Source organism: Arvicola amphibius, chromosome 2, assembly GCF_903992535.2.
Source record: "Arvicola amphibius chromosome 2, mArvAmp1.2, whole genome shotgun sequence".
Lineage (NCBI taxonomy): Eukaryota > Metazoa > Chordata > Mammalia > Rodentia > Cricetidae > Arvicola > Arvicola amphibius.
In genome coordinates this window covers 32,700,570-32,727,251 of record NC_052048.2, presented here as the reverse complement: position 1 = coordinate 32,727,251, position 26,682 = coordinate 32,700,570, and the positions used below count along the sequence as shown (strand labels likewise).

The 26,682-nt window shown below is 39.4% G+C and overlaps 1 protein-coding gene across 4 annotated transcripts in view; it reads left to right on the top strand.

Moving 5' to 3' along the window:
• The window catches only part of Pparg (peroxisome proliferator activated receptor gamma), a 129,138-nt gene that overhangs the window by 63,086 nt on the left and 39,370 nt on the right, over positions 1 to 26,682 (top strand). For all 4 annotated transcript variants that reach the window (XM_038320176.2, XM_038320173.2, XM_038320175.2 and 1 more), the window contains 2 exons: positions 13,655 to 13,882; positions 15,269 to 15,438. In XM_038320176.2, the coding sequence (XP_038176104.1) occupies positions 13,663 to 13,882; positions 15,269 to 15,438 (390 nt within the window). In that variant the 5' untranslated portion in view covers positions 13,655 to 13,662. The remainder of the gene's footprint in view (positions 1 to 13,654; positions 13,883 to 15,268; positions 15,439 to 26,682) is intronic.

Below are 26,682 nucleotides of genomic sequence, written 5' to 3'. Positions count from 1 at the left end.
ACAGTTTCATTATTTTAGCTTCTTTGGACACACTAGAGTGACATAAAAGTTAGTGACTGCTTCCTGTCCAGTATTTATGAAAATATATTTGATAATGTGTTGGAGTCCTTTGAATAGAATCTAGTTTCTGTACATTTCTACTGGGCTGCTCCTTCCTTTGAATGCACAGTTTTGTGCCTGTAGCTGATTTACAGACACAGAAATTGCATGTGCAACTAACAGCAGCTGCAATCCCACTCTCACAACTCCAGAATGGAGGTCACGTGGCTATTTGAACACACAGTGCTTTAGACCCATGTAATTTTTATTTGAATAAGAGATTGCCAACACAAGATTAAGGTGCCCTCATGTGGAAAGCACCGTGTGTGGTTAACACCATAAAGTAGATTTTAAACAGTCAACTATCAGGTACATATGAGTTACCCCTTCTTGGTCTGTGCCAGGCTTCCTGTGTGGCCTTTCAGCTGCTCTCCTGGGCAGAAGCTCTTATGTCCACACTAGACTGGTAGATGAGCAGCCCTACAGCTGTCTCCAGCAGCCTTGACTATTACTGAGTATCCACTGCTTGCAAGGCTTCATAGTGTTGTGAAGTCCACACCTTTGCCTGGTTTTCACTGCCTTTTGGTAGCATGGCTTCACTTCTTATATTTTACCTTCCTTCCCACCATATCCCGGGAAGGGACCTGTCAAGCCCTCTTCACACAATTTCATTTTGCAAAAATAGACCCACATTTCCTCTTGCCTCCAAGTTTAGTATGTCCTTAAATGCCTTTCCCAGTTGTCAAATCCTCCCTGTTTTTCAAGGTCAGGTTCAAGGAACTTCAACCTGTTCAACCTGTGAATTGGAAGCTTTCTTCCAATTGGAAGCATGAAATTTTCTCTGAAAAGCCACATCTATGGTTCTGGTCTCCTCCAGTCTGAAAATGTGCTCTCTCCTCTACCAATATTGTTGTCCTCCCTCCTCCTATCCACCATGTTAAAAAGTTGGGCCTGTCCCTAGCTCAACACCCTTCAGAGGCTTCCAATTCACAGGTAATGAAAACTGTCTCCCCACCCCAGGAGACTTCTACAGTTCCTTTCTTCTCCTGTCCACCTCCCCTTGGCTCTGCTTCAACATCGCTGACATTCTTTCTAGCCCCCCAATATTCTCTGCATTGTCCTGCCTGGTATTTCTCCCTCAGCTCCTTTTCTTCCACAGGTACTTTTCCTCTGAAGCATCCTTGACTGTCTCTCTTAGCCCCTCAAGTCTTTGCTCAGATTCTACCTTCTAGTAAGAACAGTCTTTTCCATCCTGTCCTTCCCATTGGCTTCCTCCTCTTCTGTTCTCCGGTTTCCTATTTCTAAAGCATTGGGTCATCTTCTACATCATATAGCTTTTAGTCGGCTTCATCCCTCTAGACGTAGCAGCAGGGAGGCAGAGATCTTGGTTAGGTTACTCATACACATAACACATATGCGTAAAAATGTTTAAATATTTTTAATCTACATAATTTTTACCTTTTCTAGAATATTATATAATTGGAATTATATATTATATATCCCTTTCAGATTATCTTAGTTCCCTAAGTGATATAAGCTTCCTCTCTATCCTCTCATGGCTTGATAACTCATTCCTTTCAGAACTACATATTCCATTTTCTGTTTGGATTATGGTTTATCCATTCATCTGCTGAAGGGTTCCTTGGTTGCTTCCAAATTTGACAATCATAAAACTGTAATAAGCACCTGTGTGCCATATTTTGTGTAGACCTAAGTTTTCAGTCCTGAAACTTCCGAGTGTGGCTGCTGGACTGTATGGGAGGAACATGGTTATTTCTAGAACTGCTGCACTGTCTTCCAAAGTCACAGACCCTGTTACATTCCTCCTGGTAAAGAGAGAGTATTCCTGTTGCCCTTCAGCCTTACCAGCTTCTGGTGTTGTCAGTGTTTGAAGATGTAACCCTTCTAATCAGTGTGTAATAGCATCTTGTATTCACTGGTAATTCTAGTGACTTATGATGTTGAAGATTTTTTCTTCTTGCTCAAATCTTTGGCCTATTTTTATATCAAACTGTTCATTTTCTTAAGCTTTAAGGTGGTGTCCCATGCCTTTAATCCCAGCACTAAGGAGGCAGAAGCAGACAGATCTCTGTAAATTCAAGGTCATCCTGGTATACAAAATAGTTCCAGGACAGCCAGAGCAGTTACACAGAGAAACCCTGTCTCAAAAAAAAAAAATAGAAAAAAAAAACTGAAAAATAAAAAAATAGTTCTTTGTGTATTTTAAAGAAGACCTTTATCAGATGTGTTTTTTTACAATTTTTGACGGTTTATTCAGAACTACAACTCAAATTTTAACAAAGTTCAGTTTATTTTTCGTGGACCATACCTTTCATGTATCACCACCACACTCACCTAGGTTTTCTCCTATTTTATCAATGAGAAATTTTATGCATAGTTAGGATAAATAGTATATAGGGAGTTTGTTTGTTTGTCTGTTTGTTTGTTTGTTTGTTTGTTTGTTTGAGGGTCTCTCTATATAGCCCTGGATATCCTGAAGCTCTCTATGTAGACTAGACTGGCCTCAAACTCAAAAGCTCTGCCTCCCAAGTGCTGGGATTAAAGGTATGTGACTCTATACCTGCTGTGTATAGTTCTTCTTATACATTCTAAGACTCAATTTCTTAATATTTTGTTGGAGATTTTTGTATCTATATTCATGACCAAGTTAGTTTGCCAGGTTTTATCCCTTGCAATGATTTTATCTTGTTTTGAAATTAGGATAATGCTGGCCTCATAGCATCAAGAATTATTACATCTATTTCTACTGAAAAAAGAGCTGGTATGATTTCTGCCTTAAATAACTGATAGAACTGACCAGGGAATGCACCTTGGTCTTCTATTATAAGTAATAATAATTACTTATTCAATTTCTTTAACAGATATAGGCCTATTCAGTTTTTCCTTGAGTATATTTTGACTGACAGAATTTTAAGGAATGGGCCCAAGAAACAGGCTCACTTTATCTAGGTTACTGATTCTGTACCATAAAATTGTTCATAATATTTCTTTGTAAACTGTGTGTGTGTGTGTGTGTTGTACATTGTGTATGTATGCTAAAGATTGAGTCAGGACCTCAGAACATTCTTCTTTTCTCTTTTTCTTATTCTTAATGATTTATTTATTTTTATTTTATGCTCATTGTATTTTGCCTGCATGTATGTCTGTGTGAGGGTATCAGATCCCCTGGAACTAGAGTTACAGACAGTTGTGAACTGCCATGTGGGTGCTGGGAATTTGAACCTGGGTCTTCTGGAAGAGTTCTCAACTACTGAGCCACCCCTCTAGCCCTTTAAGAACACCTTTTACCACTAAGATACATCCCAACAAATTTATTATCTTTTTCTTGTCCCTGGAGCCTATAATATATGCATATATTATATATATTACATATTATATATAATATATATGTGTATATATACACATATTAGTGTATTGTCATTCATTTGAGCACAATTCTTTACTTGATGCCAGTGTATACTGGGCAAAGTAGTAATTTCAATTCAACCATACTAGCTATCAGCGGTTTGCCTTAGTTCTGGTTAGATTATTACTAGAATCTCTCTTTGAGCTGGTTTGACCACAGTGAAAAAGGATACAAATCTGCAGGTCAGGAAGCAGAAGAGTGGTCAATATGATCTGGTCTGCTTTCCTCTCTCCAAACACCCTCAACAGGCTTAAGCAAACTACCTAAACAGCCTGCGAGCCGTTCAATTAAAACATGAACTTTGAGAGATAAAATGAGTGTGTTTTTCCTTCTAGAGGCTCAGACTAAAGCTACAGCTTCTCTGAGACGTTGTTGATCTGAGTTCAAACATTTGCTATGAGCCTTTTGGCCTATTATAAAGAAATATGCAAATAGATATACATATTTGATGCTTCATCTTTTGCCAAATCCGCTAGTGGGAAATCAAGTCAGAGAAACACTGGGTTTGGCTTTTAATACAGTCCTAAGTAGACAGCAGAATGTCTTCTTATGTTTTCTTATATAAAATAAACACAAGGCACAACATAGAATTCATCTCTAAACCTTTCTATTGTCAGAGATGCCACAACTGAATTTAAACTCCTGCTGTAATATCAATTAACTATGTAAGTTCTGAAATTTACTTAACTCTAAGCCTATTTTTAACACTATTAGGTGGTGATAACTATATATAACTTGCTGGACCATTTTATATGCAAATTATACTTTATGTATTATACACGAAAATGCATGCGAGATGGGCATAAGATATAATGCCTGCTGCTTAAGTGATTGAAAATTGTTAGCTATCGTTATTAAATTATGCTTCTCTGAATGAAATTCAGAGTCATTTTCCTCCTTTAATAAAGAAAGGCCTGTGACACTAATTAAGGAGAAGAAAGTTGATGCAGGGGTTGAGGAAATGGCTCACTTGATAAAAGCACTTGCCTAGAAGACACAACCTGAGTTAATCCCCAGAACCCACATTTTTAAAAAAAATCTGGCACACATTTGTAATCCCACTGCTGAGGGGGCAGGAGCAGACAGATCCCTGGGGCTCAGTGGTCAGTCACCCTAACCTAATGGTGAGTTCCAGACTAGTGAGAGAACCTTGCCAAAACTAGGGTGAGTGATGTCCTGAAGGTGACATCCAACATTTTCCTCTGCTCCCACACATAATCGGGCTCCTGAACACATGTGTACATGTGAGCAGGGTGCACACGCACACAGATACCCACAATTCTTTAAAGTAAATAAATAGACTTTTATAAGTGTGTTACTCAGAAGGAGAGTCATCTTGTGGTCAAATATCTATTATTTTATTTTGATGTATCTTTTCTACTTTTCTATATTATTACAAAGCTTTCCTTTTTAATAACACAAAGTATATGCAAGGAATAGATTACTCCTATTTGTTAGGTGAAATCATGGGAAAATACTACAGTTAAAAGTATTTAAGAGGTTGGGATAATAGTTCAGTGGTAGAGTTAAAAATAAAGGATATTCGAGACTTAATTTTTAATGTAATAAAATGAATATATCACTTTTTAGAAATAGGTCAGTATAAAGATTTTAATTAAAATAATAGAGATCTCCACCACAATAATTTTGTTTCAAAAGTACTGATATTTAACTCCAGAGCTCTCTTTTGGCATTTACCTCCATGTCTTGAGAATCATGTGTTTGGCTGCTAATTTTTATACTGTGCTCCCAACTGTTAACCTCTTACTGTAGAACATAAGCCTTCAACCCTTTTACTACCGTGTTGCCTTTTCCCAATAGACATTTTTCTCTTCTCACCTCACAGCGGAGTTTTCTGTAGATGGGGTTAAGTTGGTTGTCCATGACTACACTGCAGTAACTTTGAAAGGAATAGTTAAAAGCTCCAATATCAGTAGACTGTGGTTTCATAAGCAGTTATCCTTCAAACATTAAACTATATACTGCATGTTTCTTTCCCTGAGTGTGAATCATGAGTTTAAGTCTTGCAGACAACATATTCAACCTTGCCTAACCTAGGCTTTCTAAATTTGCTTGACTACCTGATATTTTTCTGTGTAATGATTTTTAAAGGAACATCATTAGCATATGTATAATACAGTTGGGGAGATGCCAAATAAGAAAGACTTTCCCTGCCACAAAGGAACAATTAAGCTTTGGAGTGAGTAACATTGAGGAGCCAGGCACTCACTCTCCTTTACCACAGGTTTTTAAAACAGGACATCTGTTTTAGGCATAGTTCTATTCAAACAATAGAACTCTGCTGGTGTTTCTTCCTCTTCCTGTCCCCCAGAGGCCACTTTGGAGGCTTTTAGCCCAACTTTTATACGTCGATAGGACTCTGGCAACTAATATGTACAAAAATTACCACAATTGTTTATTTAGAGTTTAATAAGTATCCGTCCCTATGCTAGGTGTTTTACGTATATTATCTCATTAGTCTTCAGAACAGAATGAGATGGCAAAATTAGCTGTAGAAAAATCATAAAACTAAGACCTCCAAGGCAGAATTTGAATCTGGGCATTGGACATAGCAAGGCTCCTTCCTTCTTTATTGATAATGTTCAGAACAACAACCTACAAAAGTAACAGATAAGGTTATCTGTATTTATTATGTGAAAACTCAGATCACCACAATGCTTAACCTATTAGATGAATCATTCCTTTAACCTTCCCATTCATTTGGAGGTTATTATTTTTGTTAGTAGTGCATATTTTTCTCTTCACTGTGACCAAATGCTTGGCAAGAAATGACCTGGAAAAAAGAAGGATTTATTGGGGATCCTGGTTTGAGAAGGTATCACTATGGCTATAAATGTCAGTAGGCAGTTCAAACTTCTCAAGTCCTCATGCTTCGAGGGAACAGGAAGCAGAAAAAGACTAAATAAAGGATGAAGTAGGGCTCAGGGTCAACAGCCTACTTGCTCCAGGTAGGCCCTGCCTCTTGAAGGTCCCAAAATTGTGCATGCTGTCTAGGTACCAAGTGCTTCAACATGTGATCCTGTAGGGTACATTTCACATTCAAACCAGAACAGGAATAGTTATGTTGCATATTTCTTCTGTATTTTATTTTGTGACAGTCTGTCATCTGGTAAATGCTTTCTTGCATGAGGCTTTTGAAATTTGATGATGACTCGTATATATTAATTAAGACCAAATACATCTTGACCTATGAAAATTGGCTTAGGATAAAAGTCTCTTTTTCAACATATTATATCAATATAGTAAGAACACCATGAAGCTCAAGGATGCTGGGCCAGGAGACAGAAAAGGTATTTTCTTGCCCACCCAGTCTCTTACTGACTATATTCATAAGCCGATCATTGTGCCCATGTTCTTTTACTGTTAAATGGGAAACAACAATTACTACAAAATGGCTTTTTCCCCTCTAATGTTTTAGGAAGATTTTTATCTCTGGATGTTGGTTCATTGATGGGAAAGGAACCGTAGAATTCCCAGGTTAGTTTGTACTACACTGTGATTTACATATATCATTAAGGAAGGGTTGGCTGAGTTAACAAGTAGGAGCCATACTTGTGAGTACCATGACATTAACTAAAACAAGAAGACATTGAAAATCCATGGTTGAATGTATCTTGAAAGTCATTGCTAACCAAGTCACTAAGCTCTAGAGACTCTATGAGATGTTGCCACATTGCTTCATTACCCTCTGAATATATTTCTCTGAGTTACTCTTCATCACCAACATCACCAGTATCCTGTGTCATGCCTGGTCCAGCAAGAGCCCCTGGCAGTGGGACCAGGATCTATCCCTGGTGCATCAGATAGTTTGTTGGAGCCCATTCCCTATATTGGGAAACCATTCTCAGCCTGAATGCAAGGGGGAGGGGCTTGGTCCTACCCCAACTTAATGTGCCAGACTTTGTTGACTCCCTATGGGAGCCCTTACCCGTTGGGAGGAGTAAATGGGGGTGTGATGGGGAAAAGGAAGAGGAGTATGGGGGGAGGGAGAACTATGGTTGGAATGTAAAATTAAATTTTAAAAAATTAATTTTAAATAAAGAAAGAAATGTGTTGATGTTTACTGTAAATCTGGAAGATCAGAAAGAGAGGTATTTTCCTATGCAGAATGGTTTAGTTTAAAAGGTTAAATGTGTGGTCACAGAGTTTCAAATCTTTGTGCTCAACACCCAGCTCTTGCTAATAATTGTCCACAAATTACTTTTGTATTTGTGCCATATTTCCCTCAAAGCTTTCAGAGCTGGGCTTAGATCTCAGCTGCATATATGTTAAGCTGCATATATGTCACTGAGATATATCGTCAGTATTTGATTACTCCTCTTTAAGAATTCTGAGTACTTGGTGGCACATCCCTGCAATCCCAGTTCTCTAGAAGCAGAGGCAGGAGGAACTCTGTGAGTTTAAGGACAGTCTAGTCTACAAAGTGAGTTCCAGGACAGCCAGAGCTGCGCAGTAAGACCCTGTCAAAACAGAAAGGGGAAAAAAAGCAAACCAATGAAAGCATTCTGAATATCCTGTGCAGAGCTGTTGCGAGGAGTAAAAGAGATTATTACAGTCCAGTATCCAGTATAATCAAAGACTTGGGGCTCTTAAATATCAAGCACTGTAAATACTGAGGGCTGAAACATTAGCTCAGGTGTCCTTTTTCCCCTCTCTTTCGGTGCTGGAAATTGAATCCAGGATCTTATACGTGCTGAGCAAGCACTCTACCACTGAGCTATAGCCCCAACCTCTATAGAACTTATACCCTGGGTTTTAAAACAATCATCGTATAGATGTGATGTCATTTACCATTTTTTTCTGTACTGGGGATTGAACCTGGAACTTCACTCGTGCCAGGCAAAGTCTCACTAAATCACACCCCAACCCTCCCCAGGTTTCTAGTAGAATTCTTTCCCTAGAGAACAACATAATATCCCAAAGGCAAACCATATAGTCCTGGTGCTTGGTTTCATAATCTGATATCTTTCTGACCCACTTTCATACTCCCAACTAGAGCCTATTCGATTAGAGAAGTCAGTTTACTCTTGCGTGAAATCGATTACACTTTTGTTTGAAATGCATTATAATTTGGAGTAGTGTGAGAAGGCCACTCATTAACCATAACAGAATTGAAAGCCAAGTTTGATGGTCAAAGAGAAACAGCATAGAGCTGTGTCATTGCACACAAAGTGTGTCTAAAGACTTTCTTGAAGGGTTGTGAAATTGAAGGATAAGCCCTGAGGCAACAGGATTCATGTCACATGGCTGGAAAGTTAAGACACTGAATTATTCCTAAGAAGGGCTGTTGTTCATGCAAATATTTTGTCCATTTGCTCTTTCATGGATAATTGCACGGAGTAACAAAAAACACCTACTTGACTTACAGCTTGGCAGCAACAGAAGCTTATGTTTTCTAAAGACAAAATAAGAAGCAGCTTTCCTGGACCATCTCTAAGTCAAAGTAAAATAAAGCATGTTTGGATCCCGTGCCTCTCAGTAATCATGTCCATGGAATAATACTGTTGAGGTCAAGGTGTCCCAGAATTACATAAAAAGGAGAGGGAGAGGAAATAATGTGTGTTAGCAATATGTCTTCTTAAAGATGAAGAGGCAAATGCTTTTCTTTCTTCCTTGTCCTCCCTTCCTAGAAAAATAAGGAAACCTGGGCTAGGGCATAACTCAGTAGTAAAGAACTTATCTATCATATGGACAATTCTGGGTTCAGTGCCCAGTATGACAAAAGAAGAAAAAATAACTTAGTTCTAATCTTCCTGATAGTCCCCAAAGGATTGGGGACAGGTTTTGAGCTCATGTTATGTCTTAGTTATAACATCAAAGCTTAATCTTCTCAGGGGAGCTTACATCTTGACAAAACTAAGCCACTGAGAAAGTATCTTAATTTTCTTCTTCCTTCTCAGCAAAATGAGAAGCCATTCTATTCTTCTCCAGATAACATTATTACTTAATTAGCAAGTGTTTAGAACACAACAACCATGCAGAAGGACTAACAAGAAACAGGGTGATAAGGTGTCTCTTCATTCCAGACAAAATGAAAATGTAAATGTTATAGAGGCTATCAAATTTATAGCTATAGTATTATATATTATATAGATATGCTGTATCTATAGCATAGATAATTAAACAGATCAGAAATTATGTCAGCATTGAAGAAGAGGAGGATTCATGGAAGGTTTCATGGAGAAAGTAGTATTTAGCTTTGAAAGACAAGGAAAAGTGTGGTGCACAGAAATGGATAGGAAAAGGATACAGTGACCTCAGGAACCTGCATCTATGAAGAAGGGCAAGAGTAGAGACTGCAGGGCAGGTAGACAGTGTGGCCTATCTAGAGGTAGTACATGCCAAGTATGGGTAAAGGTATGAAATGACCAATGGAAAATAAGGCTGAAAAAGCAAGTTATGGATGTGCCATGGAGGACTTCTAATGCCAAGCTGAGATGCAAGGTGCTGTTGTCCTGCTTCCCTGACAACACATCCTTAATAACAGAACTCAGTGAAATCGCATTCTTTAAAGGAAGGGTAGGGTGGATGTGGGAATGCAGGGGTTGGTTAGGACAGAGCACTAGTTCTGCATGGTACTGTAATGATAGACACATCACATTATACTCCTGCTAACGTCCTTAGACTTATCTACACATAGTGTGTAATGTAGACATGACTTTAGTTCCTACGAGCGTATCCATACTGGCTTGTTAGCTGCCACAGATGTGCCACAATAGCACAGGTTAGTGGCAGGGGGGGACACCCTTTGTCTCAGAAGGCAAAATTCTATATAAAAGCTTTCCTTTTACTTAATTTTATATAAACGTGAAAAGTATTTTTAAAGCCTGTAAAGCCAGACCTGATAGTGCACACTTGTAAAGCCCCTGCTCACATGGAAGGCTAAGAAAATGGTAGAGCATTTGCCTAGCATGTGCAAAGTCCTGGGTTCCATCCCCAAACAGAAAAAGAAATTAATCAATAAAATGATGAATGACCAATTTTTCTGCAACCTAGGTATCTAGGTATTATTTTCACTTCTCAGTGTCTATACAGAGGCATACCCACTACCTTTAACTCACTATCAGTCACGATAGATGTCATGAGAAACATCCAACTTTAAGGATATTACTCTCTGGACAAGAAGAGATATCTTTTGAAATGAAAATGACTGATAGAAAAGGGTAAGGACATAGAAAAATGAAAATTAAACATTCTAGGGAGAGCGACAAAGTAAATGCAGTGACTTGGGCTGGGTCCATGTAGATGGATTTTGAAGCAAACAGCATAGTTTGATGGGTGCTCCTGCTAATTAGGAGCAAAGACTTCTTTCTAGATGTCACGGAGACCATGGCGTCCTCTAAGTTATCACCAATGCACATTCCTCTTTTTTGGTGTGCAGTGTTTATACCATAGCACAGATAACTGAAGGTTGTTTGGGTACTTACTATGCAGATATCTGGCATGGGAACCCAAACGTTGCCTAATGAGCCCTCCTGCAGTCACAGAGCACATCCACAAAGCCAGTCTCCTTATTTGTATCTATGAGGCATTTTGTTTCTCATGAAGACCATAGCTGAACCTCTTCATCTCATGCACCCTTTGTGGGAAAAAAAAAAAAAAACACATGCTGGAAAAAAAGCAAGAGGACCATTCCCTTGTGAGAAGAGTCCATTTTCCAGAACATTTTTATCAATGAGAGATTATTTGGAAGGATAGAGTTTTTAAGTCAGCCTTCAGTTTGAATTGTCCACACCTACCTAGCCCATGGACCTTGGGCAAGTCATGTAACCTTACAGGGCAAGTCCTGTCTTATTAATCTATAAAGTGAGAATATTTCAGCACATGTGGAAAAAAAGGTAGATGTGTCTGGCACACAGGAGGTACTTAGTGGGTCTATTTGCTTCTCTCCTTCCCTGACCCCTTTGCTAAAAGTTCACACTTTGCTCAAGCCATCAAGTCATTTAATGTTTAAAGATAAGTATTTAATGAGCACCTACTGTAAGTAAAACCTTTGTCAAATGGTGCCAATATGACTACAGCAAAGATAAAACTTTATGAGGTCATTTCTTTGTCACTAGGGTTAACAACCTTGAATGTACATAGCTCTGGAGCATTTAGAGTAATTATTTTTCTAGGCCCCACTTTGAATTGTGATCTCATTTCAAGTGAACTAAGTCATACTTACAATTGCATCAAGATTTATAGTCTATACTAACCACTGACTCACAGTTCATATCCAGTACTTGGGCCCCAAATGGATCAGAGCTTTGTTTTACTTACTATGGTAGTGAATCACACTTAGAAAAATGCACACTTGCTGCTCTTCCAGAGGTTCCTGGTTCAGTTCCCAGCACCTACATGACAGCTCATAACTGCCAGTAACTACAGTTCTAGGGGATCTGACACAATCTTCTGGCCTCCACAGGCACTGAGCATTTACACGGCACACATACATACATGTAGGCAAACACTCATACACATAAAAATAAATTTTAAAAAAAGAGCCAGGCATGGTGGCACACACTTTTAATCTCAGTACCTGGGAGGCAGAAGTGAAAAGAAAAAAAATGAAAAGAAGAGAGAGAGATGGGGGGAGAAGAATCTCAAATACAGAACTGGGAGAAGGATGGCCAGCCAGTAAAGTGCTTGGAAGTATAAGAAACTGAGTTCAATACCCAGAACCCACATAAAAATGCCAAGCATACTAGTACACACCTGTACTCCTGGGAAGTGGAGAAAAATAATCTCTGGAGCTTAACACCAGTTAAGTTCTAGCCTAACTGTGAACTTCAGGCCACAAGAAAACCCATCTCAAAGGTTGTGAAAGATGTTCCTGAGGATGATACCTCCCATGCACAGGGATACATGTGTGTGTGAGTGCACACACACACGCATGCACACACAGATGAACACAAACACAAGAGAAATGCAAATCAGTAACAAAACACCAAAGGGCTCAGTCCAAGACAATGCACAAAGGCTATTTGTAGCCACTTCTAAAAAGAAAACATACAAATGGTCAACAGGTGTATGAAAAAGTGTTCAACATCACTAATCCCTAGGGAAAATTCAAATCAAAACTACAATAAACTATACTGTTCCATGCCTGTTCGAATGGCTGACCCATAAAGAGAAGAAAGGCTGTCGAGCAACAGAAACCTTTTTAGTGATATATACTGTGTACTCCAAAGCCATTATAGGACACAAGTGGAGATCCTCAGAAAACCAAAAGTAGAATTTCCATGTAATTAACAGTACCTCTGCTAGACATATGGCCAGGAAACTAAAATCACTGTGTCAAGATTTCATTATGACACTATTGGCTATTGCCAAGAGCTGAAATCAACATAAGAGTCTAAGACACATGAACAAGTAAAAACAAACAAAAACCTCTGTGGTATGTAGATACACACATATGCAGAATGTAACACATACATATGCATGTGCGCACACACATACATATACTGGAGTACGGTATGGCCTTTAGAAAGAAGAAAATTCTGCCCCTTGTAAATATAAATGACCCAAAGAAACGTCGTGCTAAGGGAAATAAACCAGACGCAGGAAAGCAAATCCTATACACTGTTGTTGATTGCCAAGGACTGGGCATAAGGAAAATGGGAAGGCTGGCCAGAGTTTCTATTAGGCTCTGGAGACCTGATGGACAACAAGCTGACTACAGTTAGGAATACTGTATCCTATAGTTGAAATTGGCTAAGGAAGCAGACCTTAAGTTTTTTCAACACAAAGAAAATTCTATAAAGTGAGGAATATTTTAATTAATTTGATGATGGTAATTATTTCACAGTGCATACACATATCAAAAGAACACTACGGTGATCATTTAAATATTTTGTCAGTTATATCTTAATAAAAGTGGAAGCAATATGAAGTAAGAAAAATAACCATTACCAGATCCAGCTGACCTGCTGCAGTTGGACAGTGTGAGCAGAGCTCACATTTAGATTGATTTGTTCCATGTAGCTACACACTGTAGGGTGTCTGCTAGTATACTCGGGTGAAAGCTGACTTCCTTCTCCCTGTAAAGCCACCTGGAGGGTGCTAGGAAGGCAGCAATGCACTCCTCCCTCGCTGGGTATAAACTCAGCGCCCTCTCTCTATGTCCCTAGAGGACTGCTCTCTTCTCCAGAACTTGACTCACACCTTGTTCTTTTTCCATTTCAGAAATTACAATGGTTGACACAGAGATGCCATTTTGGCCCACCAACTTCGGGATCAGCTCTGTGGACCTCTCTGTGATGGAGGAGCACTCCCATTCCTTTGACATCAAGCCCTTCACCACGGTAGATTTCGCCAGCATTTCTGCTCCGCACTATGAAGATATTCCCTTCACAAGAGCTGACCCAATGATTGCTGATTACAAATATGACCTGAAGCTCCAAGAATACCAAAGTACGTTAGCTTTCCAAACCCCTAAGACTGGAATTAGACAAATCTCTGAATACCCCTGGGGTAGATGCTCCGGAGATGAGAACTCCGGAGAGAGAGCATCATCACTCATTTATCCATTGCCCTTGACGTTCTAGTATCTGAGAGACAGGCCACAAAGAAGCCAGCACATGAATGTCTATTCCAACCTCTTTTCCCTTTCCTTTTCCTCCCTCCCTCCCTCCCTCCCTCCTTCCCTTCTTCTCTCCTTCCCTCCCTCCTTTCTTTCCTTCCTTGATGCCTTCTTAAGAGCATTTCTAGCCTGATTACATTGTCAGTTGTGTCTTAGGCTGAGAGTCCATTGTGTAAAGTGCATGTTCCCAGCTTCTTATGAGTTATTGTCACAATTGTAGATCAACTTTTGTGACTGGTCATCCCTAAGTTACTATTACAGTTAATATCTTTTTTTTCTAATCTGTAGTTTGTGAAATTTACCCTAAACTCTAGTTTGGGGCACAAACTTTAACACTGTAGCTGATTGACATATCATCATGCCATTAAGGAAATTACCATCAAACATCAGATTCAAAAAAAAAAGAAAAAAGCCAGAACTGAACTTTTCAAGATAAAGTATCATTTCTGTGATGCTGTTTCCTTGATTTTTATCTTGTGGGCTGATGTGCTGGTTTTCCAGAGTCACCCCTGTGTCACTGGCAATCATTACTTGATCATAAGTAAGAACTTCCTGTAATTTCTAGTTGTTTTCTCTAGATAGATAGTATACGTGGTTATATTTATCTGTGTGGTTCTGGGTTAAAGCCTAATATGGAAATTCGATAGGCCTGAGCCACCAGCAAAGGCAGCACTTGCTTCACACAGGTTTCTCCCACTCTCTATCAGAGATCACTTCACAAACCACCTCTTGACTCAACCCTGTTGATAACCTGGCATCTCGGGCTGGGCTCGCTGTGACATTTTTCTCAGCCATGTTCCTCCTTCTGTGTTTCTTTTTCAAGGAAGGTTTAACACTACTTCTAAAGAGCAGCATTTCAATAAAACCCATAATAACAGAGTGAGTGCCAGGTGCAGCCCATCCTCCTGCCAAATAAACTGCAGTGCTTCAAACTATGTGCAGTGTCTGTGGAGAGCAAGGGGGCAGACTTCATTCTCTCACTCTTAATTCCCTTCCCGCTTTATTTGTGCAGGTGAGTGTGGGGTGTTGGGACTTGCCTGCGATGATAAAGTCTACTTTTTCCTATCTGAGCACCAGGTGCCTTCATGCTCCCCAGCACTTCTCCGAGATAGTAAAGTTATGGCACAAACATATGAAGGCCACCATGGGAAGCCACAGTGCCCTTTTAGGATTGTTTGTCATAAGATAACCATCTTCTCAAATTTTCCGATGCACAGGTGCCATCAAAGTAGAACCTGTATCCCCACCTTATTATTCTGAAAAGACCCAGCTCTACAACAGGCCTCATGAAGAGCCTTCCAACTCCCTCATGGCCATTGAGTGCCGAGTCTGCGGGGATAAGGCGTCAGGCTTCCACTATGGGGTTCACGCTTGCGAAGGATGCAAGGTAAAGACAGATTTTAAAAATCATCCAAGAATTTTCTGAAATTTTGCCTATCCCTTTTCCTGTTGTAAACTCACTCTGGGGAATTAAGATAAAATTGTAATTTTTGGCAGAACTCATTCTTCATGTAACATAATATTTGAAAATCTAAGAAAAGCTGATAAAAGCAGGGTTACTTTGTCCCTCCCCCCCTTCTCCAAAATGACTCTTTGGGACACCCATCTACGTGTATCTTGCAGAATTTTTTTTAAAAGGACTTGTCCAAGGTGTCACAACAAAACAGTGAGTGATGGGCCAGCACAGGATCTAATTTCCTGATTTCCCTAGTGTGTTTTTCATCATGCTATGTAATCTCTTATACAAGTAAGATTTGACAGATTATATATGTGTATCACTTGATCCATAGACTAATTCTGTAATATTGAACATATTTCCACATTATGACTGTAGAAACTGTGAGTCAAAGGCATGGGGTCACCAGGGTGAGGGTTTCAGTGGTAGACCAGGTGAAAGATCCTGTATTTCATCTGAAGACTACAAAAGGAGAAACAAAATCGTGGATTAGTGAGGCTTGTCCCTACCAAGCCCTATGCTAGTACTGTCTCCTTGGCCCAGCATCAGCCTAAGCCTGTGTAATAGGTGAAAAGAGACAAAGACGCACTTCCTTTGTGAAAGAGTACTTCAGAAAGTTAGTAATATGCTGCCCCAGTTACAAGAAAAATACACCAGAGGGGAGAGAAAGGGGAGAAGGAGGGGAGGGAGGGGGGAGGAGGAGGGAAGGAGATGGAAATTTTTAAATATAAAAAAAAATAAACCATGAGAAAAAAAAAAAAAAGAAAAATACACCAATGCATTCATGTTTCTATACAGTTTAAAACAACTTTAACATGCTCAGGGATAAAATAATATTTAATCTATCATGTGCCCATATAATACATTGTTCATCAGTACTTACCTTATAAATATTGGGGAGCGTGGTACTGCACGCCATTAATAACTAGTACTCAGGAATGGAGGCATCAGCATTTCTGTGAGTTCAAGACCAGCCTGGTCTACATAGCGAGTTTCTACATAGCCAGCCCTGTCTCAAAGAAAATAAAACATAGTTAAATGAAGTAAGTACTGCCTCCTTGAGCTTTTTCTGGGTAATAAAGATGAAGTACACCAGGTAGACATGAGTTAGCGCTTCTGGGTTCTAGATGGATGATAGGCCAAGAAGGGAAACTAGTTTTTATTAAATTCTTACCCCCAGCAGATATTGTACAAGTGTGTGGGGTGTGGTGGTGGTGGTGGTGGTAGTGGTAGTGGGGTGTGTGTGTGTGTGTGTGTGTGTGTGTGTGTGTGGTGCCGTTACTTAACCACATTATACAATCATTTTCTCATCTGTAAAACAATGAAATTCAGCTTTCTCTACGGTTTTTTTCAGCCCAAAAGCAATCTAATATGTTAAAAAGATTCAAGCCAGTCACCTCTGCCACTTTCTCGGTCATAGCCTACCAATCACATAAACGCTTTACCAGTCACCTCGTGTAGAAAATTATTTGGCTGGGTTGATAGCCAAGGTCTTACATCTCTGAGGCTTGAATTTCAAAATGAGTCCTTGAAGTACTCTTGGCAAGAGATGCTCTCACGTAAAACACTAAAGCCTACTCATGATCTTGTCCTGATGGCACATGCCTTGTCCTGATGGCACATGCCTGGCCTGATGGCACATGCGTGGCCTGTTGGCACATGCCTTGGTCTGTTGCTACATGCCTGTGAGCCCCACCCACGTGAGGTGGAGGCAGGACAGACAGCAAGACACTTTGTTTCAAAAAACAAAAACAATGAAAAGAAATCACTCTGATTGAAATAGCTATGAAATTAAATCATTCTACACACCCAATAATCTGAGATCCCTGTAAGTAGTAAGCACATGTTATTATATTTAATGAGTAAAGTTTACACAGTTTTTTTTTTTTGAGTTGCTGAATTCTGAGCCATATTTATCTGAAGAAACCATTCAGTTTGGGTAATTCTGGTCATGTACATTAATGAGTGTGAAATGTCTGATTGCTCAGACTTTGTAGTAATTTATTTCCTATATGTTGGTAAAGTGCCTAGAAAATTGGAACCTGCAAGCAAGCAATTTCACCCTAGCTCTAGTCATACATTCATGGGAGTTAACATTGGTGAAGACAGCTAAGAATTGAAAGTCAGCAACGTTTTCAGTATTTGGTGATAGTGATAAAAGTTATACCCCAAAGACACTAAAATTCAGAAGGCAAAGCAAGCAAAAAAGAAAGAGGGAGAGAATCCAGAAGTCTTCACATTGTGATCAGGAAAGGCTAAAAAGGGGACTGGACGTGCCACTTAGTGACAGGGCACCTGCCTAGCATGAACAAGGCTGAGGTCCATCCCCTGTGATGCCGAACAAAACAAGCAGACAGGAAAACAGGGCGGAAGGCAGAGATGCAGAGTAAACAATAAAACTGACAAAATGCAAGAAAGTCCGTACCTGCCATAGACAAAACCCACCAAGAAAGTCCGTACCTGCCATAGACAAAACCCACCAAGAAAGTCCGTACCTGCCATAGACAAAACCCACCAAGAAAGTCCGTACCTGCCATAGACAAAACCCACCAAGCAAAAACAGCACAAGAGAACTAGGAATATTATACTTAACTGTAATAATTTACAAGCCTCCCAAAACTTAGGAGATGGAATTCCTAGACAAAATCAAAAGAGTTGTGCTTGCCTAGGAAGGGAAAATAGACATGTACACATATTATTTTATTTTTTGAGACAGGCTTCAAATTCACAATCTTCCTGCCTCTGCCCGCCTTGCTGGGATTGTAGGCCTGTGACACCACCCCTAGCCCAAGACCTGTACATTCTAAAGATGAGAAAAGATTAATGGGGGAAAAGCAGAATGGTGCATATGTATAATGATGACAGAATGAGACCCATCGGTTGGTGTGCACACTTAAATTAATAACAGAAAAGTAAAAATGCTAATGAAACAATGTGATTGGCTTCTTCATGTCATAGTGCTCAGAGTTAACACCGAGCCTGAGGTCCATGAGACTCTTTCATGGCAGCCATGGGTTTGGAATTATTTCATTGGGTTAACACTGTTTATTAATCTTCCCATTCTCATTCTTTACAAATATAACTGAAGAGTTATAGAAACTACATGATTTGGGGTGATGACAACACTGGTAGCTAGTGGAATGTTTGCTCATATGCCCTTACATGTGATTTCTCTGTTGGATGCTGGTATTTGTACCAGTCACTGTTCTATTGCTGGGAAGAGCCACCATGACCACAGCAACTCTTAGAAAAGAAAGCATTTAAATGAGGGCTGGCTTATAGTTTCAGAGGTATGGTCCCTTATCATGGCAAGGAACATGGCAGCATGCAGGCAGATGCTGGAGCAGTAGTTGAGAGCTACACCTGATCCGTAGGCAGAGAGAGCAAGACTGGAACTGGTATGGGCTTTTGAAACCTCAAAGCCCACCCCCAATAACACATTTCCTCTAACAGGGCCACTCCTAATCTTTCTAACCCTACCCAACGTTTTCACTTCCTGGTGACTAACCATCTAACATATGAGCCTATGGGGGTCATTCTTACTCAAACCACCACATTACTATAACGTGTACACACAGCCCCAGTTGCTGAAGAGGATGAGGAAGGAAGATCACTTGAGAACAGAGTTTGAAACCAGTTTAGGAAACACAGATCCTGCATCAAAAATAAGTTGTTCTCAGTTTTAATTTGTCTAAGAAACATATGTAAATGAAGTCTACATAGGTAAAAGCTCTTTAAAGTCATCACAATAATTTAATAAAAAAGGAGTCCTAAGATTCAAAAGTTTGATGCCCACTTATTATAGGGCATGGGGCCTGAAGAAACACAACTTAAGCTCCAAACTGCACCTCATTCCCAATACATTAGGTCAATGGCCATTAATAATAAAGATGTTCACTCAGCCTGTCACCAGTGCCTGTGAGAACTAAGGAGAAGGAAAAAAATCAGCAAATGTTATTGTCTCACCTGGACATAGCTTAAAATGAACCTTGGCAATTTAATATTTGTCATTTCCATAGGGTATGGGGTACTCCCATAATTAAAATTCACTTGACCATAAAGTTTATGGACTCATTTATGGATAAAAAGAATATTGCATAAGGTAACTGCTGTGGAATCTAATCTCGTGAGAAGATTAGGATACCAGTGTATGGATCATATCTGTGATCCCTGTCAAAATTCAAGCAGGAGCAAACGATTGGAGTTGATAAAGTGAATAGTGACAGGCTCTTGGTGTGTTATGTTACTACTGCAGACTTACACAAAGTAAAGCCTCCTCCCGAGAGCTTACACATGGCTTAGGGCTTGAAAAAACTACCATTTGCTGTTTGCAAATCCACGTTTGTGGTTTTGTTTTCTTCAGTGTAATCCTTTTTTTAGGGTCCCCTTCATTAGGAAAATAGAATACCCGAGGCTTCATTCTTAAAAAGAAGAGTTCTTTCGGCTCATGGTGCTGGCTCCAGGTTGAGAGTCCACAACTGGTGATTGTTTTCTTGATGCAGAATTCTAAAGTAGTGTAGGACTTTACATGGTAAGAGACAGGAAGTGGGGTGCGTGCGTGCATGTGTGTGTGTGTGTGTGTGTGTGTGTGTGTGTGTATCTTTTAGTCTCTTTTCCTCTTATAAGGTAACCAGTATTCAATCACAGACTCCACCCTAAGGGCTTTATCTAATCTTAATCACTGACCAAAGGCCCCACCTCCAGCTTCAGGCAGATTAAGTTCCACCCTTTTCCACTCACGGAAAGATTAAAACTTAACACTGGAACCTTGGGAGACACACTCAAACCAGAGCAATCATACTTTGTAATCTCTTCTGAAAGATCATTTAGAACCAAGACTTACTAAAGCTCTGAGTAAGTACAATCTGCACTACAGCGCAATGAACCCTACTTCTGTGTGGAGCCCTGTCTTGTGTAAATGACTTGAATACATTCCTGTCTGCCAAGGGTAGCTCAGTAACTCAGCTTCTACAGGCTGAGTATCTCATGAGAAGGCTGCATGCAATCCCAGCACAGAACTTTCAATCTCATGGTAAAAGCACTACCATGCTAAGCTTGTTGTACATGAAGTTTTGTGAAAAATGGAAGAATTGTGGAGCTGGAGTTAAGAGCACTGGCTGTTCTTCCTGAGGACTCAGGTTCAGTTCCTAGCACCTTCACTGCAGTTTAGAACGCCAGTCCTAGGAATCCTATGCCCTCTTCTGGCCTTTGTGGGGACTGCATAGACGGGGTATAAGGACAATGTGCATGCAAAACACTCATACACATAAAATAAAAACAAAAAATGAATAAAATAATTAGATCGTTAACATGACTCCTCAGGTAAAGGTACTTTCTGAACAAACCTGATCACCTGAGTTAAGTACCCAGAACCTACTTAAAGGTAAAAGGAGAAAATCAGATCCATAGAGTAGTTATCTGATACCCTTCCACACACACACAATAATAATAGTTAAATAAAGCAATTAGAGTGGAGCTGATAAATATTTAAAAACAAGACATAAACAAGAGCCAGAGTCGTCTTCTCACAGGCAGATAGGAAGACACTGGAATCAATGTAGACACAAGAGCAGCTTCTGAATCAGTAACCAAAAACTTCCTCACATTCACTCCATGGTATTCCAAAGAGACGGCTGTGGAAAGGATAAGAAAAAGAATGCCTACTGAAAATGCACATTGTTTTATAGACCCTAAAATGCTGAAGAGCATACTGTTGGAGTGTTTCCTTATTAGCGTTATGAAGAAGTTTTGGAAAAGCCAGCTTCATTCTTCAAGTCAGTAAATAAATCCACAGGAAAATATTCAGTGAGATTCTTATATCTTCCTCATGTTTCTTGAGTTAAGTGACATGAATACAATTGCTTACCATTAATTTAGAGGGGAATAACAGAAAAGTAAGTTCTTAGATATGTATTCTATATATATATTCTGATTAAGAATTTCTATATGGGGTTGGACATAGCAGCCAACCATTAGTCCATATACCATTAGTACACCATTAGTCCCAGCATCAGGAGGCAGAGGCAGGCACATCTATATGAGTTCAAGGCCAGTCTGGTCTACACAGTGAGTTTCAGGACAACCAGGGCTACATGAGACCTTGTCTCAAAAGAATTTTTATACTGGTATAGAATGCATAAATGATATCCAGGATGATTATTCTTTTAGCATTGAAGTACTCCAAATAACCCCAAAATGATTCTCTTTTGATATATATCATATGAATCAAGCGAAATTTTTTTATTATCAAAATTATCAAAATTTTATTATCAAAACTGAGCAATCAAAATTCCTTATCAGTATGGATCTGATGCACATTAACTTGCTGTTAATCATCAACATTGGCACAACCACAATCTTGGAACCCTTTAAGCAGAAAGAGGCTTCTATTGCATACGTTTGTAATGGAACATACTCTTTAGGATACTGTTAATATCACAGTATTAGCACACAGGAGTAGCAGAAATTCCAAAACCATATCAAAGACAAAACAAGCTGACAATAGAGTCTTTAGCAGGGCTTTCCTGGGGAGATGCTCACAGAGCTGGGAAGGTGCTGATTTGCCATGCTCAGTCAGAGCCGGCAAGTAAAAGTTTGGGGCTTTCAGATGGAGCCAGGATTCTCGATGGTATTAGGATGTCATAAGCCAGTGGTGCCTGAACTTCCAGAAGAAGCATCTTCAAATTCTCTTTGAAGGAAAGAATTCCCAATTTAGACTTTATAGAATTTCCACAGTTTATGGTCAAAAGATAATTTCAAAATAAAATATCAGAAACCACATACAAAAGCAATCATTTTGAATATATCAGAGAAAAAAGAAAGGAAAGAAGGGAGAAATGAAGGAAGAAAGAGAAAGAAAAACTAGTATTGACACCGTTTACTCATCTCCCACATGCAGGTATTGGGAAGGTCTGATACAGGATAAAGAGCAGATCTGTAAGAGTTGCTTTAAAGGGGGATAGGAACCAGCCAAACAGACCCCTTAAGAATGCCCAGGCTTAAAAACCAAATCAACTGAAACTTCTAAAAGTTAAACATACAAATATCACAATGAAAAAGCCAATGGAAAGCTCAAATATCACACTGGACACAGAGGGAAAGATAGTATCCAAATCACAAAGAATACAGAAAGAGTGTTCATTCTGGGGCTGGCCAGATTTTGAAGGCTCATTTAGTTCTCAGAGCTGGTTGGTAGTGCTGTTGAAGGTTAAAAACATATGTTTGCACTAAACAATATCAGAGTAAATTCAGAAAAGTTCTCACTAGCAAACTTGGTGAGAAATGTCTGGTTTTACTTCTATCAGTATAATTGGGTTTTTATATGACCTTATTTGATTGGTGTTCTGATTTTTACATATGAAATCAATATTAGTAAACAAATAGAGACAAGTATATGGAAAGCACAAAAGAGAAGTTCAGAAACACAAAATTAGCACAAGGAATAACATTTGTCTAATTAGATCCCAAAACTGATGAACAAGGGAAACCCAGAATCAGAAAACACAACCAAGGCAATAAGAAAATGGAAACCTATACCTACGCAAACTTTAGTAAGCCTACAGATAAAGAGAGTGTATAAAAGCAATCAGTAAGGCAGAAAGATCACCAAAATAGTTGACAGGATACTTCCCACAGCAACAATGGATACACAAATGCAACAGGATTCAAAGGGTTAAGGGGTGTGCCTGTCATCTCTCAAGAACAGAAGTTAAATGAAATGTTTAAAAGCTTTTACAAATCACTGGGAAAAATGCATTTCAGCATAAAGCCAGAGATAAGATACCAACACATGTGCAGACATTAAATAAGTGTCCAGAACATATAAAGAATGCCTACTGTTCAGTTTTAGACAAGATAGCCTGTTACAAACTTGGAGTGAAAAGCCAGGGAAATATGTTGAGATCATACTTACATTTTACATATAATAGATTCTCAACGAAATCTGACAACTGGGCATGGTGTCATGGACCTATGGTCACAGGTGCAAGGCAGGCTGAGGAGGGCAGCAAACATAAGGAGGTCTGACTACACATCAAGCGATAATGAGGCACTCAAATTTTCATAACAGTTTAGAGGGCTATAAAAAACATGGCCGATTTGGAAAATAATCTTGCATTATCTTATAACATATATCAATTGTGTATCATATAGTATAGAAATTCTGACTAAAGAAAACCCTTGTGTGTGTGTGTGTGTGTGTGTGTGTGTGTGTATTGTGTACAATGAACTGAGCGTGATGACACATGCCTGTAATTCTAGCATTCAGATGGCTGGGATAGGAGAATTGCTGTAAGTTTGAGGCCAGCTTGGGCTACATAGCAAGACTTTACCTCAGTAAGTAGATAACACTTTATAGTAATGCTTATAGAAGTACACTCATAATAGCAAACATCAGTAATTCAAACAGCTGTCACCATGTGAGTAGATTAATAAACTGTACCAAGCTCAGAAAATGATCAGAAGGAAATAAAATCACAAGTGAGATTTTAATAAAGTATATTGTGGGCTCTGGCTGTGTCCAGTGGTTAGGAGACAATTCTACTCTGTAGAACTCACAATTTTAAGTGGGGAGTTGGGAAGAACAGAGAATAAACATTTAGGCATGCATGCTGAGCATTTAATCTCTTAGGTAAGTGATTTCTGCCATATGCTAGGAAGTCACAAGTACTACTAGAAACCAGACAGAATAAAATTAAGGAGACTGAGTTCCAGAAGTGGGGCGCAAAGAAGGACAGGACAACAGCATCAAGTTAGAGATGAGGCTGACTAAGAAGTTAAGATGTTACCAAAAATTTGTAATGAATAAAGTGGACATATACATACAGATTAAATTTTCCCAATTCTAGAATACAAAATCCACAAGGCCCCCAAATTTCTGAGTGCCAACATAATGTCATATGGAAAATTTCACGGCTGACCTCACTGAACAGGTCATAGTCAAAACATGGGTTCACTAAAATTACTATATAAAGGTATTTTTCAGCTCCTCATGGAGGTACACAACTAAAATACCAGCACTTACAAGGACAAAACTGGAGAAACCCAAGTTCAAGATCAGCCTGGCTACATAGTGAGACTATTGTCTTTAAAAATCCAAAGGCTCAGTAGCTCAAAGATAGCTTGCCTACCTTGTACAATGCCTTGGATTGATTCCTATCACCACCTTCAGACTCCATATATAAAATGTATATGAGCTGATTATAGTAGCACCTGCCTTGCAATCACAGCACTTGGGAGACTAATGCAAAAATACCATAAGTTTGAAGACAGCCTGGGCTATACAGTAAGACACTTTCTCAGAAAGGGGGGTGTGGATCAGTGGTAGGTAGACTGCTTTCCTAGCATGCATAAGGCCTTGAGTTGGAATCCTAGCACAGGAAATAAGGTAAGGAGGAACACAGGTTTAACGTTTACAGATGTGGGTCCATATGTTCCCCCAAGACCAAGATAACTTTGTATATGCAACTGTTCTAGAGAATTATTTTTAATCTGAAATCCAAAATACTTACACTCCCAAGAATTTCAGATAATGGAATACTAAGCCTGTATTTAGAGAAAAGGCTAGCCACTTGAGGGAAAGAAAGGGATCAAGTAACTTCAAGAAAAAAAGCCAATATGACTTCATGAATTTTGGCTTGAGAAACAGGGCATAGAGCTGCCCCAGCTGAATTGGAGAAGGCCACAGTAAAGGAGCTTATAGGGAGGGCCAGGACTTCATTTGAGGACAGTAAGTTGAAGGACTATTGACCTTTCCAGTAAGGATGTCAAGTGAGCCATAGAACATGCCTATTGTTTAGTGTCCAAGATATAATGCCGAAATCAGGGAGGTAGCTCGCTGGTAACATGTACAGAAGCTCTAGGGAGGTGGATCTGGAGAAAGTTAAATCCATGCCAAAGCAGAGCCAATATTAATTCAGTGGGGGCTTGATTTGCTTATAATTAAATTTTATTTTTATTTATATTGTTGTCTGTGTATGATATTTGAGTATGAGTATGCACATATGGCACAGTGCTCATATAGAGTCAGAGGACAACCTTGAGGGGCCCATTTGTTTCTTCCAACATGGGTTCCAGGGACCAGACTTGAATTGTTAGATTTACATGGTGCTTTTACCTGCTAAGTCATCTTGCTGACCCATTCTGAGTTTTCCATACCTAACAGGACCAGATGAATTTGAGAGAAATGAGTTTCATGAAGATTAACACAATAAGAAATGAGAGAAAACTATGGACACACACACACACACACACACACACACACACACACTAGAGTTAGAAGGCAACTACAATTAAATTTTCTGCAGTTCTATCCAAAATATGTAGTAAATTCAGAAGAGTACTCTCTTAGCCCCAGAAGGACGTATTTGCATTTTGAAGTAGCAGATTTTCTGAGGATTTCCCAATTGCTTTTCATATTATTTCCTGCTATCTCTTTCTGCTTGCAAGCTACAATGGTGGGGGATTCTTTCAACTACATAAATAAATAAAGCAAATTCTGCAGGAAATTGCAACATGGAGAATTCCAAAAAGTTATCCACATGTGGATTTTTATTGGCCCTGATCATACTTTAGAAGGAAATGACTATAACTTTGCCAAGCTGCTTAGCACAATTATGAAGGCCGGGGCACGCTGCTGGAATCATTTGCTGAGAGACTGGACTGATTACATGGTGTTTTATTTGCATTACATTAAATCCAGAGCACTTCTTAGAACATGCTGAAAACCAAATATAGAGCCAAGGTACACTGCCTGACATCACTGGGATGTGCTCAGAGTCTAAGAGGTACAAAAGGACCCTAGACAATCCTCCTGTTCTTTGGTTTACAGTAAGCCACAGAAAGCCACTTATACAAGGCCCCCATGGAAGAACTGTGTCACGAACCACATACTTATGAGTATATGCATAAGTTCATGTATGTACACAGATGTGCATATTTATAGGGTGCAGGTGCTTATGTATATACATGCATGTAAAAGATGGAGGACAGCCTCAGCTATCATCCTTATGAATACTGTTAACCATATTTGAGACAGGGTCTCCCATTGTCTTGGAACTCACCATTAGACTAAATTGACTGGTCAAGGGGTCCCAGGATTCCTCTGGTCTCTACCTTCCAGTCCTGGAATAACAAGCATACACCACATGAGGCCCAGCATCTTTACAAAGGGTCCTA